The 26,855-nt window shown below is 42.4% G+C and overlaps 1 protein-coding gene across 5 annotated transcripts in view; it reads left to right on the top strand.

The window, feature by feature from the left end:
* DHTKD1 (dehydrogenase E1 and transketolase domain containing 1) overlaps window positions 1-26,855 on the top strand; it is a 45,753-nt gene that overhangs the window by 5,315 nt on the left and 13,583 nt on the right. For 3 of the 5 annotated variants that reach the window (XM_070800724.1, XM_070800722.1, XM_019972909.2), the window contains exons 2-10: window positions 1,956-2,111; window positions 2,503-2,714; window positions 3,848-4,042; window positions 9,151-9,420; window positions 20,319-20,490; window positions 21,683-21,881; window positions 23,820-24,132; window positions 25,352-25,436; window positions 25,918-26,057. In XM_070800724.1, coding sequence (XP_070656825.1) covers window positions 1,956-2,111; window positions 2,503-2,714; window positions 3,848-4,042; window positions 9,151-9,420; window positions 20,319-20,490; window positions 21,683-21,881; window positions 23,820-24,132; window positions 25,352-25,436; window positions 25,918-26,057 — 1,742 coding nt within the window. The remainder of the gene's footprint in view (window positions 1-1,955; window positions 2,112-2,502; window positions 2,715-3,847; window positions 4,043-9,150; window positions 9,421-20,318; window positions 20,491-21,682; window positions 21,882-23,819; window positions 24,133-25,351; window positions 25,437-25,917; window positions 26,058-26,855) is intronic. The other 2 variants (XM_070800723.1, XM_019972911.2) reach the window with 2 other exon arrangements.

Here is a 26,855-nt window from a genome sequence, read left to right as displayed (position 1 = left end):
TTGACTCCACCCACCCTGCTGGAGGGGCGTGGGTGTGGGTGATGAGTAATTGCACCATTTACTGGTGTCCTCAGGGGAAAACAGATTCCTGTGAAGACTGGAGTATAAGGAACGTTTAGGGAAGAGGTGAAAAACATAGGGAGGTCTGTTAATCACAGAACGGATGGAATTCTAGACGTCACAGTGGAAGGATCTAGGAGGTAGAGAGGGAAGAGATACGGGGTTGGGTCTGGAGGAAATGGCAACCCACTCCAGTATTCTTGCCTGGAAAATTCCATGGACAGAGGAGCCCAGCGGGCTACAGTCCATGGGGTCGAAAAGAGTCAGACACGACTGAGCACAGCAGCAGCAGCAGAAGAAACCAGAGTAGTGAAATAAAGAGTCTGAGAGGAAACAGATGGTGAGGATGGGTGGAGGATGTGCTCCGAAGTGGGAGGGGAAGAGGCCTCTCTCTCTTCAAGAAGAGTAGGTGCTATGTATTCTTTGGGGTGAACAGCATCCTTTTGTGCCAACTCCCCTATCCGTGTTGTAGACTATCACTAAAAGCTTGGATTTTCAGTGAGAAACTGAAGCAGTGATCTCTTAACTAGATGTGGTTTGCTAAAGAGAATGTTTTCACAAGAGGGCTAGTAGGGGACTTCCCTGGTCATCCAGTGGTTAAGACTCTATGCTTCTAATGCAGGGGGCCCAGGTTTGATCCTTGATCAGGGACCTAAGATCCCACATGTGGTGCGGGTGTGGTCAAAACATAAAATACATATATATATATATATATATTTATTTATTTCTATTTATTTTTACCTCTGCTGGGCCTTAGCTGCTTTGTGCAGGCTTTCTCTGGTTTCCGAGAGCAGAGGCTACTGTCTCCTTGGAGTGCTTGGACTTCTCACTGCGGTGGCTTTTCTAGTTGCAGGGCACAGGCTCTAGGCGAGAGGGCTTCAGTAGTTACAGCACTCAGGCTCAGTAGTTGTGGCGCAGGGGCTTAGTTGCTGCGAGGCATAAGGAATCTTCCTATACCAGGAATCAAACCCGCGTCCCCTGCATTGGCAGGCAGATTCTTATCCACTGTGCCACCAGGAAGTCCAATAATAATTAATTTTTTTTTAAAGAGGGCTAGTAAACTGTGGTGAGAATGGTGATAATAACCCTGTATATTTACCATTAACTTAATTCCACTAAGGATGTAATTTTATAGATGATATTGGAAGTTGTGGTCTTGAAGGATTTTCTTCCAAATTTTAGAAGGGCTTACATGTGCAAAAGGGAAGAAAAGCAGCTTTTGGCTCAATATAAAATCATCTAAGATTAAAAAAAATTCATCTAAGATAGAATTAGATTCATTGAAATACAGTGATTTCCCCTTTAAGAAGAGGTTGGAGAATGACTCATTTAAGGCTACAAATAAGGTTTTTTTTTTTTATTATGTAGTAATAAGATCATTTCTAAGGTTTTTTTCCTGGTCTATGATTTCATGAGTCTATAAAATGTGTACCTGGAGGACGTAAGGAAGGAAATGTAACATTGATTTTGCAGTTTAAACTATCTCTGTTTTTTTTTAATGTACAATATGAAAAACTCAAATAATAATTAAGAGGACTATAATTATCCATAATTAAAATTATAGTATTTTAACAGTTTTTGAGGTGTTTTCTTTTAAAATCTATCCATGTGCATAGTTATTTCCACAAATGTGCACCCATAATTCTGGTTCCCTCTGGTTATTTTTCAGTGACTTTTGCTCTCAGGAGATAAATTTAAGGAAATAAGTGTGCTTTCCTGGATTCTGCTAGTTTTTAATCCTGGAAACCACTGGCAGCTGTGGTGGGTAGGAACCGCATGTTAAAAATGTCCAAAGCCGCAAAGGCTTCTTTGAAAACTGATTTTGTGATTTGTGGGCATTTCCTAAACTGTATTGTTCTATTGTTGTTGTTGTTGTTGTTTTTCCACTCAATCAGTGGACCATGGCCTTGCCAGGTTGGTGACGGTGTATTGTGAGCATGGGCATAAAGCTGCCAAAATCAACCCACTCTTCACTGGTCAAGCCCTGCAGGAAAATGTGCCTGAAATCCAAGCCCTGGTGCAGACTCTGCAGGGACCCTTTAATACCACAGGTAAAAGCCATCAGCTGTCGACTGTCCGTGTGCCAGTTAACTGCCAGTGAGGCGGGACTCCTTTCTCCGTTCTTGAAGAACTGCAGTCATGCCTGCTGGAGCTGAGGCTTCCATGGGTGTGAGGAGACAGCAAGGGGCACATTCGGACACTGTCTGGGAGAGTAGTGTTGAGGTTCTAGAATTGTCTTCTGACAGGGCCCATATCCTCTGTGTTCAAATCATATACACAAATGGCCATATTTTTAGTTTTGCCTTTAGAAAAATCTGGATAACCAGTGATGATGACCCAAGTTATTTAGAATGAAATGCTCTGAATTGAGATAAGGATCTTGGTATGTTTTATATTTGGTTGACTATTCTTTAAAGCGACCCTTTTGATTCCATTTTGTAGGATTATTGAACATGGGGAAGGAGGAGGCCTCTCTTGAGGAAGTCGTTGCCTATCTCAACCAGATCTACTGTGGGCAGATTTCTATCGAAACCTCTCAGCTTCAGAGCCAGGAGGAGAAAGACTGGTTTGCCAAGCGGTTTGAGGAACTGAAGAAGGAGGCATTTACCACAGAAGAGCGAAAACACCTGTCAAAATTAATGCTAGAATCTCAGGTATAAAGTAGCAGCTAATATCAAAGGAATTGTTCAGCTCTTTTTCTCCAAAGACATATAAATATTGAAGAGAGGGAGTTAAGACATGAATGGTTTGAATGTAGCCACAATTCCCCCATGGCCTCAACACAACAGATAGTGTAACACACACCACTTTATTCTGAGTAGAAAGAGGTAGCTCTCCAACCGCCAGAACTGTTGGTTCTCCTCAGAGTCAATACTTTCTATGTATTTTGTCTCTTCCCTTCGTGAAAGTGAAAGTGTAGTTGCTCAGTCATGTCTGACTCTTTGCGACCCCACAAACTGTAGCCTACCAGGCTCCTCTGTCCATGGGATTTTACAGGCAATAGTACTGGAGTGGATTCCCATTTCCTTCTCCAGGGGATCTTCCCAACTCAGGGCTCGAACCCAGGTCTCCTGCATTGTAGACAGACGCTTTACCGTCTGAGCCTCTAGGGAAGTCTAAAGAGGCTCTTCCCTTCATAAAAGACTGCAAAGTCCTTAAGATCTGATTCTTCTTTTAATTACCCGAAGGGATTAAAAAAGGCAAAAGGAATACATGTATATGTATGGCTGAGTTCCTTCACTGTTCACCTGAAACTATCACCATATTGTTACTTGCCTATACCCCAACACAAAGTAAAAAGTTTAAAAAACATTTTAAACAGGTAAAAAATTTTAAAAGAGAAAGGAACTAGACATGAAAGAGGCTCTCAGTATAGATTAATAGGATTGAGTGTCCAGGACTGTGCACAGGACTTGAGCCTATCAATATGACAAGCCCCTGCCCCCAGTAACATGGGTGGATGGCTAGTTTGCGGCCCAGATGAAATACTATAGAGCCCTGAACTAAAACTCAAGTCCTGGAAAAGGCCTGGCCTTCTGAGGGGATTCTTCCTGGGGTGAGCTCTTCTAGCGCTGGGGTGTTTCTTCAGTGTTCCCACTGCTGCCTGGTGTCCTCGGCAGGGATCTCTTGCCAGCCTCTGAGTAACTTCTGTTCATCTCTGGGGTCTGCACTGAATAGACCCTGTTGTAGCTGCTTGAAGCAGTGCGGGGGCTCCTTAAATGTGTTTGGCTTTGACCCAGGTAGTCGGCTCTCCTGTAACTAGCGTGTCTGATGTGGTGTTCCACAGGAGTTTGACCACTTTTTGGCCACCAAGTTTGCCACAGTGAAGCGATACGGAGGCGAAGGAGCAGAAAGCATGATGGGCTTTTTCTACGAGCTGCTGAAAATGGCGGCTTACAGCGGAGTAACGGATGTTATTATTGGGATGCCCCATAGAGGGAGGCTGAACTTGCTGACGGGCCTTCTGCAGTTCCCTCCAGAGGTAAAAGGCCTTCTGTTTTTCCCACCAGTGATGTGCAATTGACTGAAACGGAGTAAAGCCGATGGTGATAATCACTTTTAGAAAACTGACTGAGCATATGAGCCACTGGTCCAGGAGACAGCTTCATTAACTGATGAAAACTGATGCTGTTGGACCTGGTGTGGGTTGATTTTCCTATATCTCTTTACAGGAATTCTTTCTTCACTCAGGAAAGTTAAAAGTTAGTTTGTTTCCCAAGGATGATACAAACAGATAAATTCTGTTTTTTGAAGCATGCTTGCCCTATTTCATAAAAATCATTCAAACAAACATAAGATCTGTGCAGTTTGATAAAATTTCATCTTCCAGAAAGTCATTTTTACCTTCTACTTATTTGCAGATTATAGTTGATAGATTGTATGAAACTAATAAAACATTGCTATCTCAAGAGATCCTCCAAAGTGAGTAGTTTTATTGGTTATTGGATCTTTCGTATTCTTGTTCAGTCCGACTCAGATGCTCTGTAAATCTCGAAGCACTTGAGGGTCAGGGCACAATATTCAATGACAGGGAACATCAGAGAGACCCAATGCCTGATAAGGTTATGTCAATTATACATGGGTAAACCTTACCGCTATTCTTGGCCAGGAGGTTAAAAACAAGTATAAATGCTAGGTAGTTCCTCAGGGGTTCAGTGGTTAGGAGTTGCTGCTTTCACTGCCAGGCTTTGGTTCAATCCTGGATCAGAGAACTAAGATCCCACAAGCCATGTGTCACAGCAAAAAACAAACAAAAAATACCATATGACCCAGAAACTCCACTTCTGGGTATCAGATCAGATCAGATCAGATCAGTCGCTCAGTCGTGTCTGACTCTTTGCGACCCCATGAATCGCAGCACGCCAGGCCTCTCTGTCCATCACCAACTCCCAGAGTTCACTCAGATTCACGTCCATCGAGTCAGCGATGCCATCCAGCCATCTCATCCTCTGTTGTCCCCTTCTCCTCCTGCCCCCAATCCCTCCCAGCATCAGAGTCTTTTCCAATGAGTCAACTCTTCTCATGAGGTGGCCAAAGTACTGGAGTTTCAGCTTTAGCATCATTCCTTCCCAAGAAATCCCAGGGCTGATCTCCTTCAGAATGGACTGGTTGGATCTCCTTGCAGTCCAACTCCTGGGTATATATTTGAAGAAAACAAAAGCACTAATTTGGAAAGATACACGCACCCCAACGTTCTTCAGTTCAGTTCAGTTCAGTCGCTCAGTCGTGTCCAACTCTTTGTGACCCCATGAATCGCAGCACGCCAGGCCTCCCTGTCCCTCACCAACTCCCGGAGGTCACTCAGACTCACGTCCATCGAGTCAGTGATGCCATCCAGCCATCTCATCCTCTGTTGTCCGCTTCTCCTCCTGCCCCCAATCCCTCCCAGCATCAGAGTCTTTTCCAATGAGTCAACTCTTTGCATGAGGTGGCCAAAGTACTGGCAGTATTATTTATAATTGATAAGATACAGCAACAACCTAAGTGTCCATCAACAGATAAATAAAGATGTGGCATACACACATATAATGGAATATAACTCAGACATAAAAAATAATGTAAATTTGTCATTCAGAACAATAGGAATGGACTTGCAAGGTTTTATGCTTAGTGAAGTAAGCCACACAAAGCTAAATACTACATGTTATCACTTATATGTGAAATCCAAAACATAAAACAAACTAATAACTATAACAAAAAAGAAACAGATTCACAGATAGAACAACCTAGTGGTTACCAGTGGGGAGAGGGAAAATGGGAAGGGGTAATATAGGGATACGGGATTGAGAGAGATAAATTACTTTATAAAAAATAAATAAGCTAAAGGCTATATTGTAAAACAGAGAATATGGCCAATATTTTATAGTAACTAAATGAAGTAAAATCTCTAAAAGTTTTGAATCACTATGTTGTATACGTGGAATTTATATAATATTGTAAATCAACTATACCTCAATCCAAAAAATTTTCTTAATTAAAAAAATACACATGATGTCATGTCTGGGGGCCAAGTTTTACCTTTTTTGTTTATACTTCAGTGTTTCTGATGCTAAGAGATCCTTAATCAGCTTTGAAAACTCACTGTAGAAAAGGTAGAATACAACAGAATAAAATGATTGACAGATGGAGGTGTGCTTTGACACCTGTAGAAATTCTTAAACCAAAAATTTGTCTGTATCCCAGACAAAGCAGTTACTCAAAAGCACAGAAATGATTATCAATGACTGTACTTGTGAACATTCATTGGGTCATAGAAAAAGCAAGAGAATTCCAGAAAAACATTTACTTCTTCTGTATTGACTATACCAAAGCCTTTGACTGTGTGGATCACAATAAACTGTGGAAAATTCTTAAAGAGATAGGAATACCTGACCACCCGACCTGCCTCCTGAGAAATCTGTATGCAGGACAGGAAGCAACAGTTAGAACCAGCCATGGAACAACAGACTGGTTCCAAATTGGGAAAGGAGTATGTCAAGGCTGTATATTGTCACCCTGCTTATTTAACTTATATGCAGAGTACATCATGTGAAACGCTGGACTGGAGGAAGCACAAGCTGGAATCAAGAATTCCAGGAGACTTATCAACCTCAGATATGCAGATGACACCACCCTCATGGCAGAAATTGAAGAATTAAAGAGTCTTTTGATGAAAGTGAAAGAGGAGAGTGAAAAAGCTGGCTTGAACCTAAACATTCAAAAAACTAAGATCATGGCATCTAGTCCCATCACTTCATGGCAAATAGATGGGAAAACAATGGAAACAGTGACAGACTTTATTGTTTTGGGCTCCAAAGTCACTGCAGATGGTGACTGCAGCCATGAGATTAAAAGACCCTTGCTCCTTGGAATAAAAATTATGATCGACCTAGACAGCATATGAAAAAGCAGAGACATTACTTTGCCAACAAAGGTCTGTCTAATCGAAGCTATGGTTTTTCCAGTAGTCATAGATGGATGTGAGAGTTGGACCTTAAAGAAAGCTGAGCGCCGAAGAATTGATGGTTTTGAACTGTGGTGTTGGAGAAGACTCTTGAGAGTCCCTTGGACTGCAAGGAGATCAAAGCAGTTAATCCTAAAGGAAGTCAGTCCTGAATATTCATTGGAAGGACTGATGCTGAAGCTGAAGCTCCAACACTCTGGCCAGCTGATGTGAAGAACTGACTCATTGGTAAAGACCCTGATGCCGGGAAAGACTGGAGGCAAGAGGAGAAGGGGCCAACAGAGGATGAGGTGGTGGGATGGCATCACTGACTCGATGGACACGATTTGAGCAAGCTTCAGGAGTTGGTGATGGACAGGGAAGCCTGGCATGCTGCAGTCAATGGGTCGCTAAGAGTCAGATACAACTGAGCGACTGAACTGAACTGAAGTGAAGCTTGTGAAAATCACATTTCTTCCTATCCTGTGAGTTTGTATGTTCCTATTTGCAGTGAGGGCAATAAGAAGCTTTTGGGTCATTTAAACCATTTGGCCAATTGAGCATAACATACCGTCCTTGGTAGTTTGATTTGAGACCCAGCTTTGTAACCAAGAATCTTTTAACCTTTGTAGCCAAGTAATTTTTCTTGCTCATCCTTTTTTTTTAATTCTCAAACTCCTAATTTATCCCTCCTCTTCCTCTTTAGTAACCATAAGATTGTTTTCTATGTCTGTGCATCGGTTTCTGTTTTGTAAATAAGTTCTCCTTTTTTTTGTGTCTGCATTGCTCAACTTGTGGGATTTTAGTTACCCGACAAGAGATTGAGCCTAGGCCATTGGGAGTGAAAGTGCAGAATCCTAACCACTGGACCACCAGGGATTTCCTATATCATTTCTTTAGATTGCACACACAAGTCTTTTGTCATTTTCTGTCTGATTTACTTCACTTAGTATGATAATCTCTAGGTCTATCCATGTTGCTGTGAATGGCATTATTTCATTCTATTTTGTGGCTGAGTACTGAGTGACTTCACTTTCACTTTTCACTTCTCATGCATTGGAGAAGGAAATGGCAACCCACTTCAGTGTTCTTGCCTGGAGAATCCCAGGGATGGTGGAGCCTGGTGGGCTGCCATCTATGGGGTCGCACAGAGTCGGACACGACTGAAGTGACTTAGGAGCAGCAGTATTCCATTATATACATACCATATTTTCTTTATCCATTGTCCATCAATGGACACTTAGGTCCTTTCCATGTGTTGGGTATTGTAAATAGTGCTGCTGGTGGACCCTGGGGTGCTTGTACTAATTAGAGTTTTATATGACGGATATATGCCCAGGAGTGGATTGCTGGGTTGTATGGCAACTGTATTTTTAGTCTTTTAGCTTGTTCATTTTTAAAATAGATAGTAACACCTATCTCATAGAAAAGGATGAAAATGAGGTGACAGAATGTATGCAGAGAAGTCCTTTGAGAATCGCGAAATATAGTTTCTTTTTTTAATTTTAAAAATCAATGATTTATCAATTACTCATTATATTTTGTAAAGAGAACATATTTAGAATCTTTAATAGCACTTTGTTACTTTTCATGTTCAAAATATCCATACATTTTTCACAATTTTGAAACTAAAATGGTACCAGAACTTACATAGATGCTACAACCCGAGAATCGCAAAATAGTGTCTTAGATGTCACTTGAGCTAAGTAGTGGATGTCATCCTGTGACTAAATGGGATGAAGTTCTTATTTTCCTTTAATTATAAAAGTTATAAGAATAATTCTTGTTAGCAATTCATGTATTTATATACTTGAATAATTCAGTAACTCAAATAATAGCAAGTATTCCTGTTAATTTAACAAGAATACTAGTTCTTTTGGAAAATGCATTCTAAAAAGTGCATTTAAGAAAAAAATTTTGCTTATGGCAAGGCAGAGGTATCTTACTGTCTGCATCATGCTGGACTTGTCTTAACGTGTTAGAACTTCATTTGATGATAAACATCTCCAAATAGCTCCGTGCATTCTAGCAGTTACAAGTGTGTGCTTATCTTTAAATAATGCATGGTCACAATATATATACAACATGTGCATAAAGTTTTTTTTAGATTGTGTGATTTAAACAAACCACCTCTTCCCATTTATTTCTTGTGTGTTTACTCGGCTTAGCTGATGTTCCGTAAAATGCGAGGCTTAAGTGAATTTCCAGAAAACATTTCAGCCGTTGGCGATGTCCTGTCTCACCTAACGTCCTCGGTTGACCTGGACTTCGGTGCGCACCATCCCCTCCATGTGACTATGCTGCCCAACCCCTCGCACCTGGAAGCCGTGAACCCTGTGGCAGTCGGGAAGACTCGGGGCAGGCAGCAGTCCAGGCAGGATGGGGACTACTCCCTGGACAGTTCAGCTCAGCCTGGGGACAAAGTCATCTGCTTACAGGTACTGGGAGCTTCAGGAAGTAAGGCCAGAGGTTGGGAATACTGGGAAGAAAAAGTGTCTAATTTGGTAGTTGTCATCGCAGTCCGAATGGGGGTTGAAAAAGAATTTCCAGAGTACTGCAGAAAGGAGTGAGTTTATTAAGATCAAAGAGCAGAGACAATGTGGGCACTGGGAACAGGGCTGGCCGGCACCTCCTGGCAGACCAGGGAGAGCCAATAGGACAGTGTTAGAACAGCCAGCTGGCTCAGCCAGCTTTTGTGGCTTAGCTGCAGAAGGCAATGGCACCCCACTCCAGTACTCTTGCCTGGAAAATCCCATGGACGGAGGAGCCTGGTGGGCTGCAGTCCATGGGGTCGAGAAGAGTCAGACATGACTGACTGACTTCACTTTCACTTTTCACTTTCATGCATTGGAGAAGAAAATGGCAACCCACTCCAGTGTTCTTGCCTGGAGAATCCTAGGGATGGGGGAGCCTGGTGAGCTGCCGTCTCTGGGGTTGCAGAGAGTCGGACACGACTGAAGCGACTTAGCAGCTTAGCAGCAGCAGCAGCAGCAGTCAATTTTTATAGCCTCAAGACAAAGAAAATTCCTGCTGGAAAGGTGGTATTAGGTGATCGGTTGCTGCTGCTGCTAAGTCACTTCAGTCGTGTCCGACTCTGTGCGACCCTGTAGGTGGCAGCCCACCAGGCTCTGCCGTCCCTGGGATTCTCCAGGCAAGAACACTGGAGTGGGTTGCCATTTCCTTCTCCAGTGCATAAAAGTGAAAAGTAAAAGTGAAGTCACTCAGTCGTGTCTGACTCTTAGGGCGCTATAATAGGGTGAGCATGGGGTGGGCATTTTTACCTAATTTGGGGTCAGGAATCTTGTTGGTGATGATCAGGGGGGCTTTTGGCAATGGTTACAAAGGGGCTCAGTCAGCTTCAGAGGTGACCTTGGCTCTGGACTCAGTGTCTGTGGCCTTGGGTTAGGATTCCGCAGTCGTCATGACAGGAGACAGCACATGTTCCAGACGAAACTAAGATGAACTTTTGGGAAAAGATTTGGGGGTTGTTTTATAAATTCATAGCAGATGTGAATATCTGCTCACCAGTAATCTCAAGGCAACTGACTGTTTTATTTTTTGACTGATCTTTTTAAAAATAATTTTTTTAGCTAATTAAAAATATATTTATTTCTATTTATTTGTTTGGCTGTGCTGGGTCATATTACAGCATGTGGAATCTAGTTCCCTGATCAGGGATCGAACCCAGGCCCCCCAGCTTTGGGAGCACAGAGTCTTAGCCACTGGACCACCAGGGAAGTCCCTAGTTAATTTTTTTTATTGGAGTATAGTTGATTTACAATGTTGTGTTAGTTTCTGCTGTTCAGCAAAGTCAGTCAGTTACACATGTACATATATTTACTTTTTTAAAAAGATTCTATTCTCATGTAGATCATCGCAAAGTATTGAATAGTTTCCTGTGCTATACAGTAAGTTCTTATTAGTTACCTACTTTATATATAGTGGTGTGTGTATGTCAATCCTGATCTCCCAATTTATCCCCCCCATCAAGGCAACTGACTTTAGATGAAGGTCTTCACTGTATTTTTCCTTTCTTGAGTTATGAATTAATTAAGGGAGGATGGACTGACATAGCTGCTACTACTAAGAGGAGAAATGTCATTACTTCTATGAAACTGTGACCCTCATGGAAACCACACAGTATTTGTCTAACAAGGCTGCAAGAGTCTGGATTTATTTTATTTGCTTGTTTGTTTGCTTTAAAATGAAAGTCTTTGGCATTAAGGCAAACAAGACAAATGATTAGTGTATTACTTCCTCTGCCCCCCTAGAGCTTCCCTGGTGGCTCAGACGGTAAAGTGTCTGCCTGCAATGCGGGAAACCCGGGTTCGATTCCTGGGTCAGAAGATCCCCTGGAGAAGGAAATGGCAATCCACTCCAGCACTCTTGCCTGGAAAATCCCACGGACGGAGGAGCCTGATAGGCTACGGTCCATGGGGTCCCAAAGAGTCGGACACGACTGAGCAACTTCACTTTCACTTTCCTCTGCCCCCCACCTTTGATAACCCAACAGGTATATTTTAGAGGTGTAGATTGTGGGTCACGTTTTTCTTCTACAAGTACTCGTTTAATATGAAACCTTTAATGCCTAGAGGATAATTAATCCTGGATATCAATAACTGGGTCTTTACACCCAGTGAAAACAGTTAAATCTACAAGACAGTAGAATATTAGTCTACATATACAAATAAATGGGGGCTTCTCAGGTGGCACTAGTGGTAAAGAATCTGACTGTCAATGCAGGAGACATAACAGATGCAAGTTCGATCTCTGAGTCAGGAAGATGCCCTAGGGGAGGGCATGGCAACCCACTCCAGTATGCATGCCTAGAGAATCCCATGGACAGAGGAGGCTGGCCAGCTATGGTCCATAAGGTTGCAAAGAGTCAGACACAGCTGAATCCATTAAGCATGCAAAAATAACTACATTATCTTATTGTTAATTTTCCATGGGCCAGAAACTTTTAGTAAATAAATTGTCAGGTAAGCACATTTGAATTTGATTATGATATAGCATTTCTAAATAGAAATCTTCACATTGTTAGCCATACATTCTCTTCACCTTTCACTTGAATTCGTGAGACTCTAAAATAGTTCAGTTATTCCTTTTCCCAGTACATTAAGCTGATGTTAGGACTGATTTCTGAAGTAAGAGGTGAAAGTGGCATGTTCTTTAAACTGATGAGAAACTGCCCTCTTCTGTCTACTTCGTGTTCCCCAAACATTTTACCCTGCTGTGTCTTGCCTCATTCAAGTTCAACATTCTAATTTATTGTGGAAACCTGAAATCTGGAGTCTATAAAATCATTCTGGGTGAGACTGTAGATGCTACTTTTGCTGTCTGTCATTCATCTTAGTCCTGGACCTGGTGGGATTGTGTTGTCATTTGTTATCGGCTGTGTATTTGATTGAGTGGTTTCTGCTGCCTCCAGAATTCCTTGGGGCTTATGGACCTGACTCCTCAAAGCCTTATGAGCAACAGTGGAGTTTTTGGAGCTTCCCTTGTAGCTCAGTTGGTAAAGAATCTGCCTGCAATGCAGGAGACCTGGGTTCAATTCCTGGGTTGGGAAGATCCCCTGGAGAAGGAAATGGCAACCCACTCCAGTATTCTTGCCTGGAGAATCCCGTGGACAGAGGAGCCTGGCAGGCTACAGTCCATGGGGTCACAAGAGTCAGACATGACTTAGTGACTAAACCACCACCACCATGGAGTCTTTTCTCTCTCTCTTTTTTTTTTTAAATTTTATTTTATTTTTAAACTTTACATAATTGTATTAGTTTTGCCAAATATCAAAATGAATCTACCACAGGTATACATGTGTTCCCCATCCTGAACCCTCCTCCCTCCTCCCTCCCCATACCATCCCTCTGGGTCGTCCCAGTGCACTAGCCCCAAGCATCCATTATCGTGCATTGAACCTGGACTGGCAACTCGTTTCTTACATGATACTTTACATGTTTCAATGCCATTCTCCCAAATCTTCCCACCCTGTCCCTCTCCCACAGAGTCCATAAGACTGTTCTATACATCAGTGTCTCTTTTGCTGTCTCGTACACCGGGTTATTGTTACCATCTTTCTAAATTCCATATATATGCGTTAGTATACTGTATTGATGTTTTTCCTTCTGGCTTACTTCACTCTGTATAATAGGCTCCAGTTTCATCCACCTCATTAGAACTGATTCAAATGAATTCTTTTTAATGGCTGAGTAATACTCCATTGTGTATATGTACCATAGCTTTCTTATCCATTCATCTGCTGATGGACATCTAGGTTGCTTCCATGTCCTGGCTATTATAAACAGTGCTGCGATGAACACTGGGGTACACGTGTCTTTTTCCCTTCTGGTTTCCTCAGTGTGTATGCCTAGCAGTGGGATTGCTGGATCATAAGGCAGTTCTGTTTCCAGTTTTTTAAGGAATATCCACACTGTTCTCCATAGTGGCTGTACTAGTTTGCATTCCCACCAACAGTGTAAGAGGGTTCCCCTTTTCTCCACACCCTCTCCAGCATTTATTATTTGTAGACTTTTGGATCACAGCCATTCTGACTGGTGTGAAGTGGTACCTCATAGTGGTTTTGATTTGCATTTCTCTGATAATGAGTGATGTTAAGCATTTTTTCATGTGTTTGTTAGCCATCTGTATGTCTTCTTTGGATAAATGTCTATTTAGTTCTTTGGCCCATTTTTTGATTGGGTCATTTATTTTTCTGGAGTTGAGCTGTAGGAGTTGCTTGTATATTTTTGAGATTAGTTGTTTGTCAGTTGCTTCATTTGCTATTATTTTCTCCCATTCTGAAGGCTGTCTTTTCACCTTGCTAATAGTTTCCTTTGATGTGCAGAAGCTTTTAAGGTTAATTAGGTCCCATTTGTTTATTTTTGCTTTAAGAAAGTAAATAAAATTAGCGGATGACACATGGCTTTAGCGCCAAGAACCCTAAGACCATGATAAAATGACGCAAGTTATGAATAGACGTTATGTTCTTAGCAGCGCCTCTTCTGTGAGTCACCCATCTCTCTTCCTTGCTTTATGGGTCTCCTTTTACATCATTCACATCATTACCACACAGAAGTCCTATCAGCCAGGAGGCCAAAGAGTGAGGAGTTTTCAGATGCCTGGAACCCCGTGACCCTGTGTGGGCCAGCGTGTGGCTGAGGGCTGGATCTGACAGTGTAGTCTGGTGAGAAATGGCAAGGATTCTGGAACCATGAAAAGCTGAATTCAGATCCTGGCTTTTCAGCCTTCCAGCTTGCTCTTCAGGCTTCCCAGGTGGCACTAGTGGTAAAGGACCCGTCTGTCAATGCAGGAGACATAAGAGACATGGGTCAGAAAGATCCCTTGGAGGAGGGCTTGGCAACCCATTCCAGGATTCTTGCCTGGAGAATCCCATGGACAGCGGAGCCTGGTGGGCAAGGTCCATAGGGTCACAGAGAGTTGGACACGACTGAAGTGATTTAGACTTCCCTGGTGGCTCAGACAGTTAAGCGTCTACAGCTTGGCCTTCTTGCTTGATTCTGTCCCATTGGTTCCCTGGATCTCAGAGGTCAATGGAAGTGTGTTACATTTCCAGATGTTCTGAGGGTTAAATGAGAACTCAGTAAATTCCTTAACCCAGGGGATGGGTTTGACAGGGTGAAGAAATCAGTAGAAAAAAATGGAGGCATCACAGAAGGTTTGGTCCTAGCCTTGTGAAATGCATACTCTTTCTGAACCTTGATTTTCTCACCTGTAAAAGGAACAGTAGAAATTCCTTTCCCTGGCCCCCCACACATGGTAGATGAATGAGTTAATAGAGATAATGTTTATAGTGTTGAGGAGGTAATGTAAGGGTGTGTTATTACTGTTCTTGGATGCTCCAAAATGTCATTCATCTCTGTAGACCCCAGAACTAACACCCAAAAAAGATGTCCTTTTCATTATAGGAGACTGGAATGCAAAAGTAGGAAGTCAAGAAACACCTGGAGTAACAGGCAAATTTGGCCTTGGAATATGGAATGAAGCAGGGCAAAGACTGATAGAGTTTTGCCAAGAAAATGCACTGGTCATAACAAACACCCTTTTCCCACAACACAAGAGAAGACTCTATACATGGACATCACCGGATGGTCAACACCGAAATCAGATTGATTATATTCTTTGCAGCCAAAGATGGAGAAGCTCTATACAGTCAGCAAAAACAAGACCAGGAGCTGACTGTGGCTCAGATCATGAACTCCTTATTGCCAAATTCAGACTTAAACTGAAGAAAGTAGGAAAACCACTAGACCATTCAGGTATGACCTAAATCAAATCCCTTATGATTATACAGTGGAAGTGAGAAATAGATTTAAGGGCCTAGATCTGATAGATAGAGTGCCTGATGAACTATGGAATGAGGTTCGTGACATCGTACAGGAGACAGGGATCAAGACCATCCCCATGGAAAAGAAATGCAAAAAAGCAAAATGGCCGTCTGGGGAGGCCTTACAAATAGCTGTGAAAAGAAGAGAAATGAAAAGCATTAAGAGAAAAGGAAAGATATAAACATCTGAATGCAGAGTTCCAAAGAATAGCAAGAAGAGCTAAGAAAGCCTTCTTCAGCGATCAGTGCAAAGAAATAGAGGAAAACAACAGAATGGGAAAGACTAGGGATCTCTTCAAGAAAATCAGAGATACCAAAGGAACATTTCATGCAAAGATGGGCTCGATAAGGGACAGAAATGGTATGGACCTAACAGAAGCAGAAGATATTAAGAAGAGATGGCAAGAATACACAGAAGAACTGTACAAAAAAGATCTTCACGACCCAGATAATCACGATGGTGTGATCACTCACACTTGCCTAGAGCCAGACATCCTGGAATGTGAAGTCAAGTGGGCCTTAGAAAGCATCACTACGAACAAAGCTAGGGGAGGTGATGGAATTCCAGTTGAGCTATTCCAAATCCTGACAGATGATGCTGTGAAAGTGCTGCACTCAATATGCCAGCAAATTTGAAAAACTCAGCAGTGGCCACAGGACTGGAAAAGGTCAGTTTTCATTCCAATCCCAAAGAAAGGCAATGCCAAAGAATGCTCAAACTACCACACAATTGCACTCATCTCACACGCTAGTAAAGTAAGGGTCAAAATTCTCCAAGCCAGGCTACAGCAATATGTGAACCGTGAACTTCCTGATGTTCAAGCTGGTTTTAGAAAAGGCAGAGGAACCAGAGATCAAATTGCCAACATCTGATGGATCATGGAAAAAGCAAGAGAGTTCCAGAAAATCATCTATTTCTGCTTTATTGACTATGCCAAAGCCTTTGACTGTGTGGATCACAATAAACTGTGAAAAATTCTGAAAGAGATGGGAATACCAGACCACCTGACCTGCCTCTTGAGAAACCTATATGCAGGTCAGGAAGCAACAGTTAGAACTGGACATGGAACAACAGACTGGTTCCAAATAGGAAAAGGAGTACGTCAAGGCTGTATATTGTCACCCTGCTTATTGAACTTCTATTCAGAGTACATCATGAGAAACGCTGGGCTGGAAGAAGCACAAGCTGGAATCAAGATTGCTGGGAGAAATATCAATAACCTCAGATATGCAGATGATACCACCCTTATGGCAGAAAGTGAAGAGGAACTAAAAAGCCTCTTGATGAAAGTGAAAGTGGAGAGTGAAAAAGTTGGCTTAAAGCTCAACATTCAGAAAATGAAGATCATGGCATCCGGTCCCACCACTTCATGGGCAATAGATGGGGAAACAGTGTCAGACTTTTATTTTTCTGGGCTCCAAAATCACTACAGATGGTGACTGCAGCCATGATATTAAAAGACACTTACTTCTTGGAAGGAAAGTTATGACCAGCCTAGAGAGCATATTCAAAAGTAGAGATATTACTTTGCCAACAAAGGTTCGTCTAGTCAAGGCTATGGTTTTTCCTGTGGTCATGTATGGATGTGAGAGTTGGACTGTGAAGAAGGCTGAGCGCCGAAGAATTGATGCTTTTGAACTGTGGTGTTGGAGAAGACTCTTGAGAGTCCCTTGGACTGCAAGGAGATCCAACCAGTCCATTCTGAAGGAGATGAGCCCTGGGATTTCTTTGGAAGGAATGATGCGAAAGCTGAAACTCCAGTACTTTGGCCACCTCATGTGAAGAGTTGACTCATTGGAAAAGACTCTGATGCTTGGAGGGATTGGGGGCAGGAGGAGAAGGGGACGACAGAGGATGAGATGGCTGGATGGCATCACTAACTCGATGGACGTGAGTCTGAGTGAACTCCAGGAGTTGGTGATGTACAGGGAGACCTGGCGTGCTGCGATTCATGGGGTCACAAAGAGTTGGATACGACTGAGCGACTGATCTGATCTGATCTAGAGGAAGGTGTGGGCTGGAGAGTTCACCAAGGAAAGCAGGGATTCCTTTCTTAACTAAAATGTTCTACTTGTATATACAAATTACTCTTTTAAGGATATTTTCACTGTCATTAAAAAAGTTACCTTCCAAGGATTCTTTCTTCATACGTATTTAAGTCTTTTATTTCTGCTATTAATTAGGGCCACAGTGGTTACCATATCAGATTAATTACAATGGACTGGTTCAAAATTGGGAAAGGAGTATGTCAAGATTGTATATTGTCACCCTGCATATTTAACTTATATGCAGAGTACATCGTGCAAAATTCCAGACTGGATAACTCACAAGCTGGAATCAAGATTGCTGGGAGAAATATCAACAACCTCAAGTATGCAGATGGTAACCACTTTAATGGCAGAAAGTGAAGAGGATCTAAAATGCCTCTTGATGAAGATGAAAGAGGAGAGAGAAAAATCTGGCTTAAAACTCAACATTAAAAAAACAAAGATCATGGCATCTGGTCCTGTCACTTCATGGCAAATAAATGGGAGAAAAAGTGGAAACAGTGTCATATTTCATATTCTTGGGTTCCAGAATTAATGTGGACAGTGACTGCAGTCACGAAATTAAAAGACTTTTGCTCCTTGAAGAAAAACTATGACAAACCTAGATAGCATATTAAAAAGCAGAGACTTCACTTGGCTGAGAAAGTTCTGTATAGTCAAAGCTATGGTTTTTCCAGTAGTCATGTATGGATGTCAGAGTTGGACCATAAAGAAGGCTGAACACCGAAGAACTGATGCTTTTGAGTTGTGGTGCTGAAGAAGACTCTTGAGAATCCCATGGACTGCAAGATCAAACCAGTCATTTCTAAAGGAAATCAACCCTGAATATTCTTTGGAAGGACTGGTGCTGAAGCTGAAACTCCAGTACTTCGGCCACGTGATGCAAGGAGCTGACTCATTGGAAAAGACCCTGATGCTGGGAAAGATTGAGGTCAGGAGGAGAAGGGGACGACAGAGGATGAGGCAGTTGGATGGCATCACCAACTCAATAGACATGAGTTTGAGCAAACTCGGGGAGATAGTGAAGGACACGGAAGCCTGGCATGCTGCAGTCCATGGGGTCACAAAGAGTTGGACAGGACTTAGCGACTGAACAAATTAATTAACTTTTTTTGCCACACGAAGAGGCTTTTGGGATCTTAGCTTCCCCATCTAAGGGATTGAACCCAGGCCTCGGTAGTGAAAGCACTGAGTCCTAACCACTGGACTGCCATGTAATTCCCCATATCAGGTCATTTTACCCTTTTTTTTCAGATCATGTTATTCTTTTGTTGAGCATTTTGTTTGTTTATTTGTTTTTTTCTTTTTTGTTTTATCAAAACTCCCTTTATTTTTTTTTAATTATCAAAGATTGTAATTTTACAGTATTGAGAAATATAGAACAAAATACAATTATTGGAGGATAATTGCTCTACAATATTGTATTGACCTCTCCCACTCATCAACACAAATCAGTGACAGGTATACATACATATGTTCCCTCCCTCCTGAACCCCCCCGCCCCATCTCCCACGCCTCTAGCTTGTCAGAGAACACTGGGTTGAGCTCCCTGTTTTATACAGTAAATTCTCACTTGCTATCTATTTTACATATGGTAATGTATATGTTTCCATGCTATTCTCTCCAATTATCCCTTATTTTTTTACTTAATAACTTTTAAATTAAAATACATTTATTATATAACATTACATAAACTTTATATGTACAACATACACCTTATTGATATAATAGCCTTCTATATAGCATGAAGTCAGTGGCACCCATACTTTCCCCTAGGATCTACAATTCCCCCATTATTTACTTTCAACTTTTCCAAAAAAAATTGACTCCCCTTTCTATCACCTTCCATTTCCCAGTTTTTTTTTAAGTTCTTTATTGAAGTGTAGTTGATTTACAGTATTGTGTTAATTTCTGCAATATAGCAAAGTGAGTTATTTATACACATATATATACATTCTTTTAAAAATTCTTTTCCATTCTGGTTTATTACAGGATGTTGAATATAGTTCCCTGTGCTCTACAGTAGGACCTTGTCAGGTCTTGTGCTATCATGATCTAGTAGATTTCGAAAGGTTTGGAAGAAGAGCACGTTTCAGAGATTCTCTTAAAACAGTATTTTGCCCTTTCCTCAAAGCCTCCTTTCATTTGTGTATGATATGCTCCTCGCCCCCCACCCCCCGTCTTTGCTGTCAATCATTCTCTTTTATGTTCACAGTGGTGTCCAACACACCTAGCGGGGAGGAGGTGATGTGAGCGACACCCTCTCATTTTGGGGGAAATCTGACTGGGGAAGAGTGAGGGTTCGAACTTATTTTGTTCCTTGCATCTTGCAGGCCACTTTCATGACTGCTTTCCTAGAGCTGATTCTCCTGCGTCTCCCATCACCCTACCTTCTCTGGTGCTGCTGTGCACACTACCATGTTGATGGGGATGCAAGAGGCCAGGGGTACAGGTGATGATGTAGGGTGGAAGGAATAGGTCAGCTGGTCTTAGCTGCAAGAGGAAAAGGGCTGATTTAGCATCATTGAGAGCTGCTTTAGGAACTTCTATAATGAGCAGATTTTTAGGAGGGGAGGGAGCAGCTTTTTATAGACAGAGGTACAGGGACAGGGCTTCCCTGGTGGCTCAGTGGTAAAGGATCTGCCGGCCAATGCAGGAGCCATAGCAGATGCAGGTTCAATCCCTGGGTCAGGAAGATCCCCTGGAGCAGGAAATGGCGACATACTCCAGTATTCTTGCCTGGGAAATCCCATGGACAGAGGAGCCTGGTGGGCTACAGTCTACGGGGTCACAGAGTCGGACACAACTGAGCATGCACGTGGCATGTGGCAACCAGGGAGTGCTGAGAGCATGGTTGTTTTTTGTTGCTGTTACTATTAGGTTACTAAACCTAAATGTCTCCACCGCTTACGTTCATTTTCTTATCTCTCCCCCATGATCTAGGTTCATGGTGATGCTTCTTTCTGTGGTCAAGGGATTGTTCCTGAAACATTTACGCTCTCTAATCTCCCGCATTTCAGAATTGGTGGGAGTGTCCATTTGATTGTCAATAACCAGCTGGGTTACACCACTCCTGCAGAAAGAGGAAGGTCTTCCTTATACTGTAGTGACATCGGTATGTAACCCAGGGAAGAGCTGATGTTGAGTCAAATAAGGCATTCCTAGAGAAACTTCTATTATAGTTCACTCAGAAGAGGGAACCTCACTGCTGGTCCCATTTTAATTTTGGGATTAGATATGGTGAGTGGTCACCAACAGTGTTGTTAATATTCCTTTCAAAGTCCGAGTGTGATCTTTCAATCCCAGGAAATAAGACAAGAATAGAACTTAAAGGGTCCCATCTCAAATTGCTGATGTATCCAGTTGAATGATCTGGTATAATCCAGAGATCAACACAGTTAGTACAACTGGAGTAATTGTCTTTAGATATTCAGAGTACCCAAGACCACAGTCAAAAAGGATGTGTTCAACCGGTAAATCTGGCCAGAGGGTCTGGTTGGAAATCAGATATGAAGAAGCAAAGGCGTCCTATTTTAACCTGTGGAAATTGACAATATTAAAAGAAACACAGGGCTTCTTATTATTCATTCCCTATTTCATAGAGTTGGGAGAACTGTCAGATGGTGAGAACTGTACTGTTTTTACATCCAGAGCCTGGCCTGGTTGCCATTTGGGACTATCTATGTGAATTTTTTGTGATTAGTTAGAGATTTTGAAAATTCATTCTCAACCAACTCTTTGAAGAAATCCTTTTTTTTCCCCTTAGGCTACATCTTTTAAAGACCCTTTTATGTCAGGAGGAAAGATAATAGTCATAATGATAATAACACACACACATCCGTTATTAGGTACCAGGCTGTTAAGCACTTTGTATGCATTAACTCACTGATGCTTTAGGACCTCACTGGGAGATAGGAGCATTATTCCAGTGTCCCAGATTAGGAGACTGGAATTCATGACTTTACCAGGATCACACAGACACAAATACTGGGTCTGAAACTCTCTCTTGTCAGCTGGCCTCCAAAGTGAAGGTTCTTTTTTTCTTTTTTTTTGGTGGTAGGTGGGGAGGTGTTGCACTGTATGACTTGTAGGATATCAGTTCCCTGACCAGGGATTGAACCTGGCCTTGGCAGTGAAAGCCCAGAATCCTAACCACTAGGCTTCCAAGGAAATCCCAAAGTGCAGGTTCTTAACACCCAAGCCAAACTACCCCTACAATGTGGGCTGTCTCCCCAGGCGGGCAACAGGATTTGCGGGTAGGTTCATGGGGTGACTGGCTGGCTTCATTTCTGTCTTCTCTGCCTCAGGGAAGCTGGTGGGCTGCGCCATCATCCACGTCAATGGAGACAGCCCAGAGGAAGTGGTGCGGGCCGCACAACTGGCGTTCGAATACCAGCGCCAGTTCCGGAAAGATGTGATTGTTGACTTGTTGTGCTACAGGCAGTGGGGCCACAATGAGCTGGACGAGCCCTTCTTCACCAACCCGGGCATGTACCAGATCATCAGGTACGAGGCTGAGCCATCATGTGCCCTCTCCCCTGCAGTGCTCACATTAATATTTGTATTAGACTCACTTCAGGAAGGTGACCAGCTTTCCCAGTGTGCCTGGGATGTGACAGTCTCAGTGCTCAAACTGGGACAGCCCTGGGCACACTGGGATGATCACCCTGCGGGTCACAGGAAAGCTCCCCATGTTTTTCCAACTCTACATGTCTCCTCAGTGAAGAGACAAAGGGAAGCTTAACAGCCTCACTTAGCAGGTGGGAGGAATGAACAGCCAGGTCTTGCTGCCGCTGCTGCTAAGTCGCTTCAGTCGTGTCTGACTCTGTGCGACCCCATAGACAGCAGCCCACCAGGCTCCCCCATCCCTGGGATTCTCCAGGCAAGAACACTGGAGTGGGTTGCCATTTCCCTCTCCAATGCAGGAAAGTGAAAAGTGAAAGTGAAGTCGCTCAGTCGTGTCCCACTGTTAGCGACCCCATGGACTGCAGCCTACCAGGCTCCTCCGTCCATGGGATTTTCTAGGCAAGAGTACTGGAGTGGGGTGCCATTGCCTTCTCCGAGCCAGGTCTTGAGATTTACCTTTTTAGATGCTAGAAAGTAAAACAGATCCCTCTTTCCTACTTGATTTCCTCATAGACATAAATTAAAGCAGAGGAATAAACTTGGTGACATTTTATGGGCCTTTCTGGTCATAGGTAGCAGACTGCCCTTGGAGGAACAAATCTGAGTTCTCCATTGAGCTTTTTTTTTTTTAAATCACCCAGTTTTCTTTTTTCCTTTTCTTTTGGCTGCACTGGTCTTTCTTGCAACCCACAGGCTTTTCTTGTTGCAGCACAAGGGCTCTCTAGTTTCCCCGTGGCATGTTGAATCTTGGTTCCTAGACCAGGGATCGAACCCATGTCCCCTGCATTGGAAGGCGGATTCTCAACCACTGAACCACTGAGGAAGTCCGTCCATTTAGCTTTGAACTTAGCACCCGAATGATGTGACTCAGGACCCCAATTTTAAGAATATATCCTGTCTACCTTTCACTTTTTTTAAGGATTACAGTGGTCAATGTGACCAGACTTTGTCATGTAAAATATTATGGGAATGCAGAGCAGCAGCATGGTTATTTCTATTTTTGTAAAATCCAGATGCAGAATAGTTACAGGCTTATTCAAGCAACCTGAAACAGGTGTTGGCAAATTTGGTTCAAACTTTTTTAAGTAAAAGAATGCAGAATAAGTAGATAGTGTAGGTCAGCCTCATAAATAACTGTCCAGAATTAACAATTGGTAAAAAACAAACAAGCAAAAAAAACTCCTCTACTCATTATTTCTACCTGACTGCAGACAGAAGCCTATAAAGATAAACTTGTTTTCTCTAGCTTGCCTGGAACAAGTGGTTACACACCATTACCTTTAAAAAACAAAGTTATTGGTGTGAAAGTCACATGACATAAAATAGATCTTTTTTTTTGGCTGCTTGGCATGGCATATGGGACCTTAGTTCCCTTACACCCCCTGCAATGGAAGCATGGAGTCTTAGCTGCTGGACTGACACAGAATTCCTTAAATGGACCATTTTTTTTTTAACTTTTTATTTTATATTGGCGTATAGCCAGTTCACAATGTTGTTAGTTTCATGTGCACAGCAAAAGGACTCAGCCATACATATATATGTATCCATTCTTCCCCAAACTCCTGTCCTATCCAGGCTGCCACATAACATTGAGCAGTATTCCATATGCTATATACTAGGTTAAAATGGACCATTTTAAAGTGAACGATTCAGTGTGAATTGTATTAATACAAGCACCTCCTCTGTCTAGTCCCAAAACATTTCCTGCATACGTTTTTATAACAACGACACTTCAGAATACCTTTGATAATAACTGTGTCTGTCTCTTTTTGATTTTTACAAACGTGATTGATTTTTGTTTCCCTCCTCCTTGGACAGAGCCCGGAAGAGCATCCCTGATATGTATGCAGAGTACCTTATGGCCAACGGACTCACAACCCAGGAGGAGGTGTCGGAAATCAAAGCCTCCTATTATGTGAAGTTAAATGGCCATTTGACTCATGCGGCCCACTACAGGCCCCCTGCCACGAGCCTGCAGGCCCATTGGCAAGGCTTGGTTCAGCCGGAAGCTTGTATTACTTCCTGGAACACAGGTGTGCCCCTTGACCTCCTGCAGTTTATTGGTAAGAAGTCTGTGGAGGTGCCTGAGGAGTTCCAGATACACAGTCACCTTCTGAAGATGCATGTGCAGGTGGGGAGCCCAGACACCCCCAGGCATTCTTTGTCCATCTCTCACAGCCAAGGAATTGGCGTTGGTCTGGTCTTGTTGGTTGGCTAATGTACTTGACAGATGTTTAATGTGAGTCATTAGTTTCTACAAACTGATCCTAGCTGAGTTTTGGTACAGACTGTCAATTAACTCAGATTTTGTCTACCTCTAACTTCTATTTTTCCTTCACTTAGTCATTCATTCATTCATTCATAATGTCTAGGGACGTCCCTGGTGGTCCAACGTGCCATGGTCCAATTTGCCTTCCAATGCAGGGGGTGGGGGTTCCCTCTCTGGTCAGAGAGCTAAGGTCCCACAGATCTCACTGCCAAAAAACCAGAATATAAACAACAGAAGCAATATTATAACAAATTCAATAAAGATCTAAAAAATTGTCCACATAAAAAATTTTTTTATTTTATTTTATTATTATTATTTTTTTAAACCCAAACATGTCTTATACATTATATATACAGTTACTACATGCCCGTTATTAAAAACTCAGCCACACAGAAATGCCCATTTTGGTTTTTCTGAGCTGTGAGCAGAAGACACTTTCATTTTGGGTAGGTAGGGGGATGGCTTAAATAAAATGAATAAAAATCAATACACATAGTCCCCAAAAGTAACATTTGGATCCTTAAACATATTGAGGTTTTACCTATTGTCTTGTGTTAAGTATAAATTGACATACACTGCTCTGGTTTGCCTGCAACTTGGTGGTTTCCTGGAACATGGAACTTCCAGCTATAAAACTGGGAAAGCAAGGAGATACAGGCCTTCATCTTTCTTGAACTTGGATGAAGGCATGATGAACTCTGGATTATTTTTAAAACACTAGCTTGGTTTGTAAGTTTCTATTATAGGTGTAGAGACCATGAAAAAAATCTGTGTACTCACCGTCTGACAGAAAGAAGATTACTTACACCATACAGCCCCACTCTCCCCACTCAGCCAACTCCCTGATACCTCCTCTCATCCATCCGCCAGGTTAACCACTCACCTGAGTGCCTGTTTGTTTTGCCTGCTTTCAAACGTCATATACTTGCTGTCATTACTCTCATGTTACCTTCTGCGCCTCCTGTTGTATTTAATACTATGTTTTGGAGCCTTATCCATTGTTGCATTACATTTTTTGAACTCAGTGTGAAACAGGATGTGAGCTCTTAAAAGTTTCTTTTCCCCTCCCCTTCAATTTTAGTCTCGAGTGGAGAAAGTGATGGATGGAACAAAGTTAGACTGGGCCACGGCAGAAGCTCTTGCATTGGGCTCATTGCTTGCTGAAGGTACGACTTCTCTGTATAGCTGCACAGCGGATAGGGGATGCCGTTATATGACATCTCTCATTCGTGATGCCTGCAGTTTTGAGTTAACAGCTACATTGTATCATTCTTATTGACTAGAGAGGTTCTCAGACATGGTGACTCTTCTTACCTGAAAACACTGTTTAATCTTAGTATAAGTCATGTTAATAACCTTCATCAGCAAATAGACTATGGAAACACAGGATTCAGGCATGACTGTATTGGAAAGATATTTTCCCTAGTAATTGTAGGCCAAATGATGACTCTTCATTCTTAAACAATTCACTTTGACTACAGAGTTTTGAATATAGGACAGGTACATTTTAAGAAGGATAATCTATTATCTTAAGAGTGATTCTCAGGATGAGCTGGTGTATAAGAATTCAGGGTCATCAGGCCTTATTATCACTTAGGTTATTCATGGGAATCTGGATTTTTCTTTTCCCCTTCTTGCTTGCTTAAGGTTTTAATGTCCGTCTGAGTGGCCAAGATGTGGGCCGTGGAACTTTTAGCCAGAGGCACGCAATGGTTGTTTGCCAGAAGACAGATGACACTTATATCCCCCTGAACCATATGGACCCTAATCAAAAGGGGTTTCTAGAGGTAGGACATTTCATTATCTAGTGTAACACCCAGGTCAATGATCGTAGCTACAGACTTCTTAGCGATAGATGTCGGTAACATCTGAACTTTGGGTTCAGTACTTTTTGAAATAAGGGGATGCTAAATGGATAGACAGTGCAGGTTGATCCACTTGGAATGGAAGTAACAGACTAGCAAGTAGACTAGAGCTGTTTCACTCCAGGTACTTATCTGTATTCAGGTAAATGTCCAATGGATGTTCATTTTGTCAATGCAAAATTGACATTATAACCTGCTTGTTGCTGAATTCATTAAAATAAATCAAAGATGTGGATAATAGGCCAACATTTCTTGACAACTTAAAAAAAAAAACCTGACTTCCATAAGCTTATTTTATTCCCAAGGACTTAGCAGGCTTGATGAATTTATCTATTACCATGTATTTCCAGTCACTGAGTTAGATTCATTAGATTCAAGAGCAGAGCCTGGGTCTTTTCATTTTTGTTTCTCTAACAACTAGCATGGTGCCTGGCTGCTGCTAAGTCACTTCAGTCGTGTCCGACTCTGTGCAACCCCATAGACGGCAGCCCACCAGGCTCCCCCATCCCTGGGATTCTCTAGGCAAGAACACTGGAGTGGGTTGCCATTTTCTTCTCCAGTGCATGAAAGTGAAAAGTCAAAGTGAAGTCGCTCAGTTGTGTCTGACTCTTAGCGACCCCATGGACGGCAGCCCACCAGGCTCCTCCGTCCATGGGATTTTCCAGGCAAGAGGACTGGAGTGGGGTGCCATCGCCTTCTCCAGTGGTGCCTGGCACATGA

Source organism: Bos indicus, chromosome 13 (assembly GCF_029378745.1).
Source record: "Bos indicus isolate NIAB-ARS_2022 breed Sahiwal x Tharparkar chromosome 13, NIAB-ARS_B.indTharparkar_mat_pri_1.0, whole genome shotgun sequence".
NCBI classification, from domain to species: Eukaryota; Metazoa; Chordata; class Mammalia; order Artiodactyla; family Bovidae; genus Bos; species Bos indicus.
Note: the sequence above shows the minus strand (reverse complement) of the source record. Positions and strands in the feature narration are given on the sequence as shown.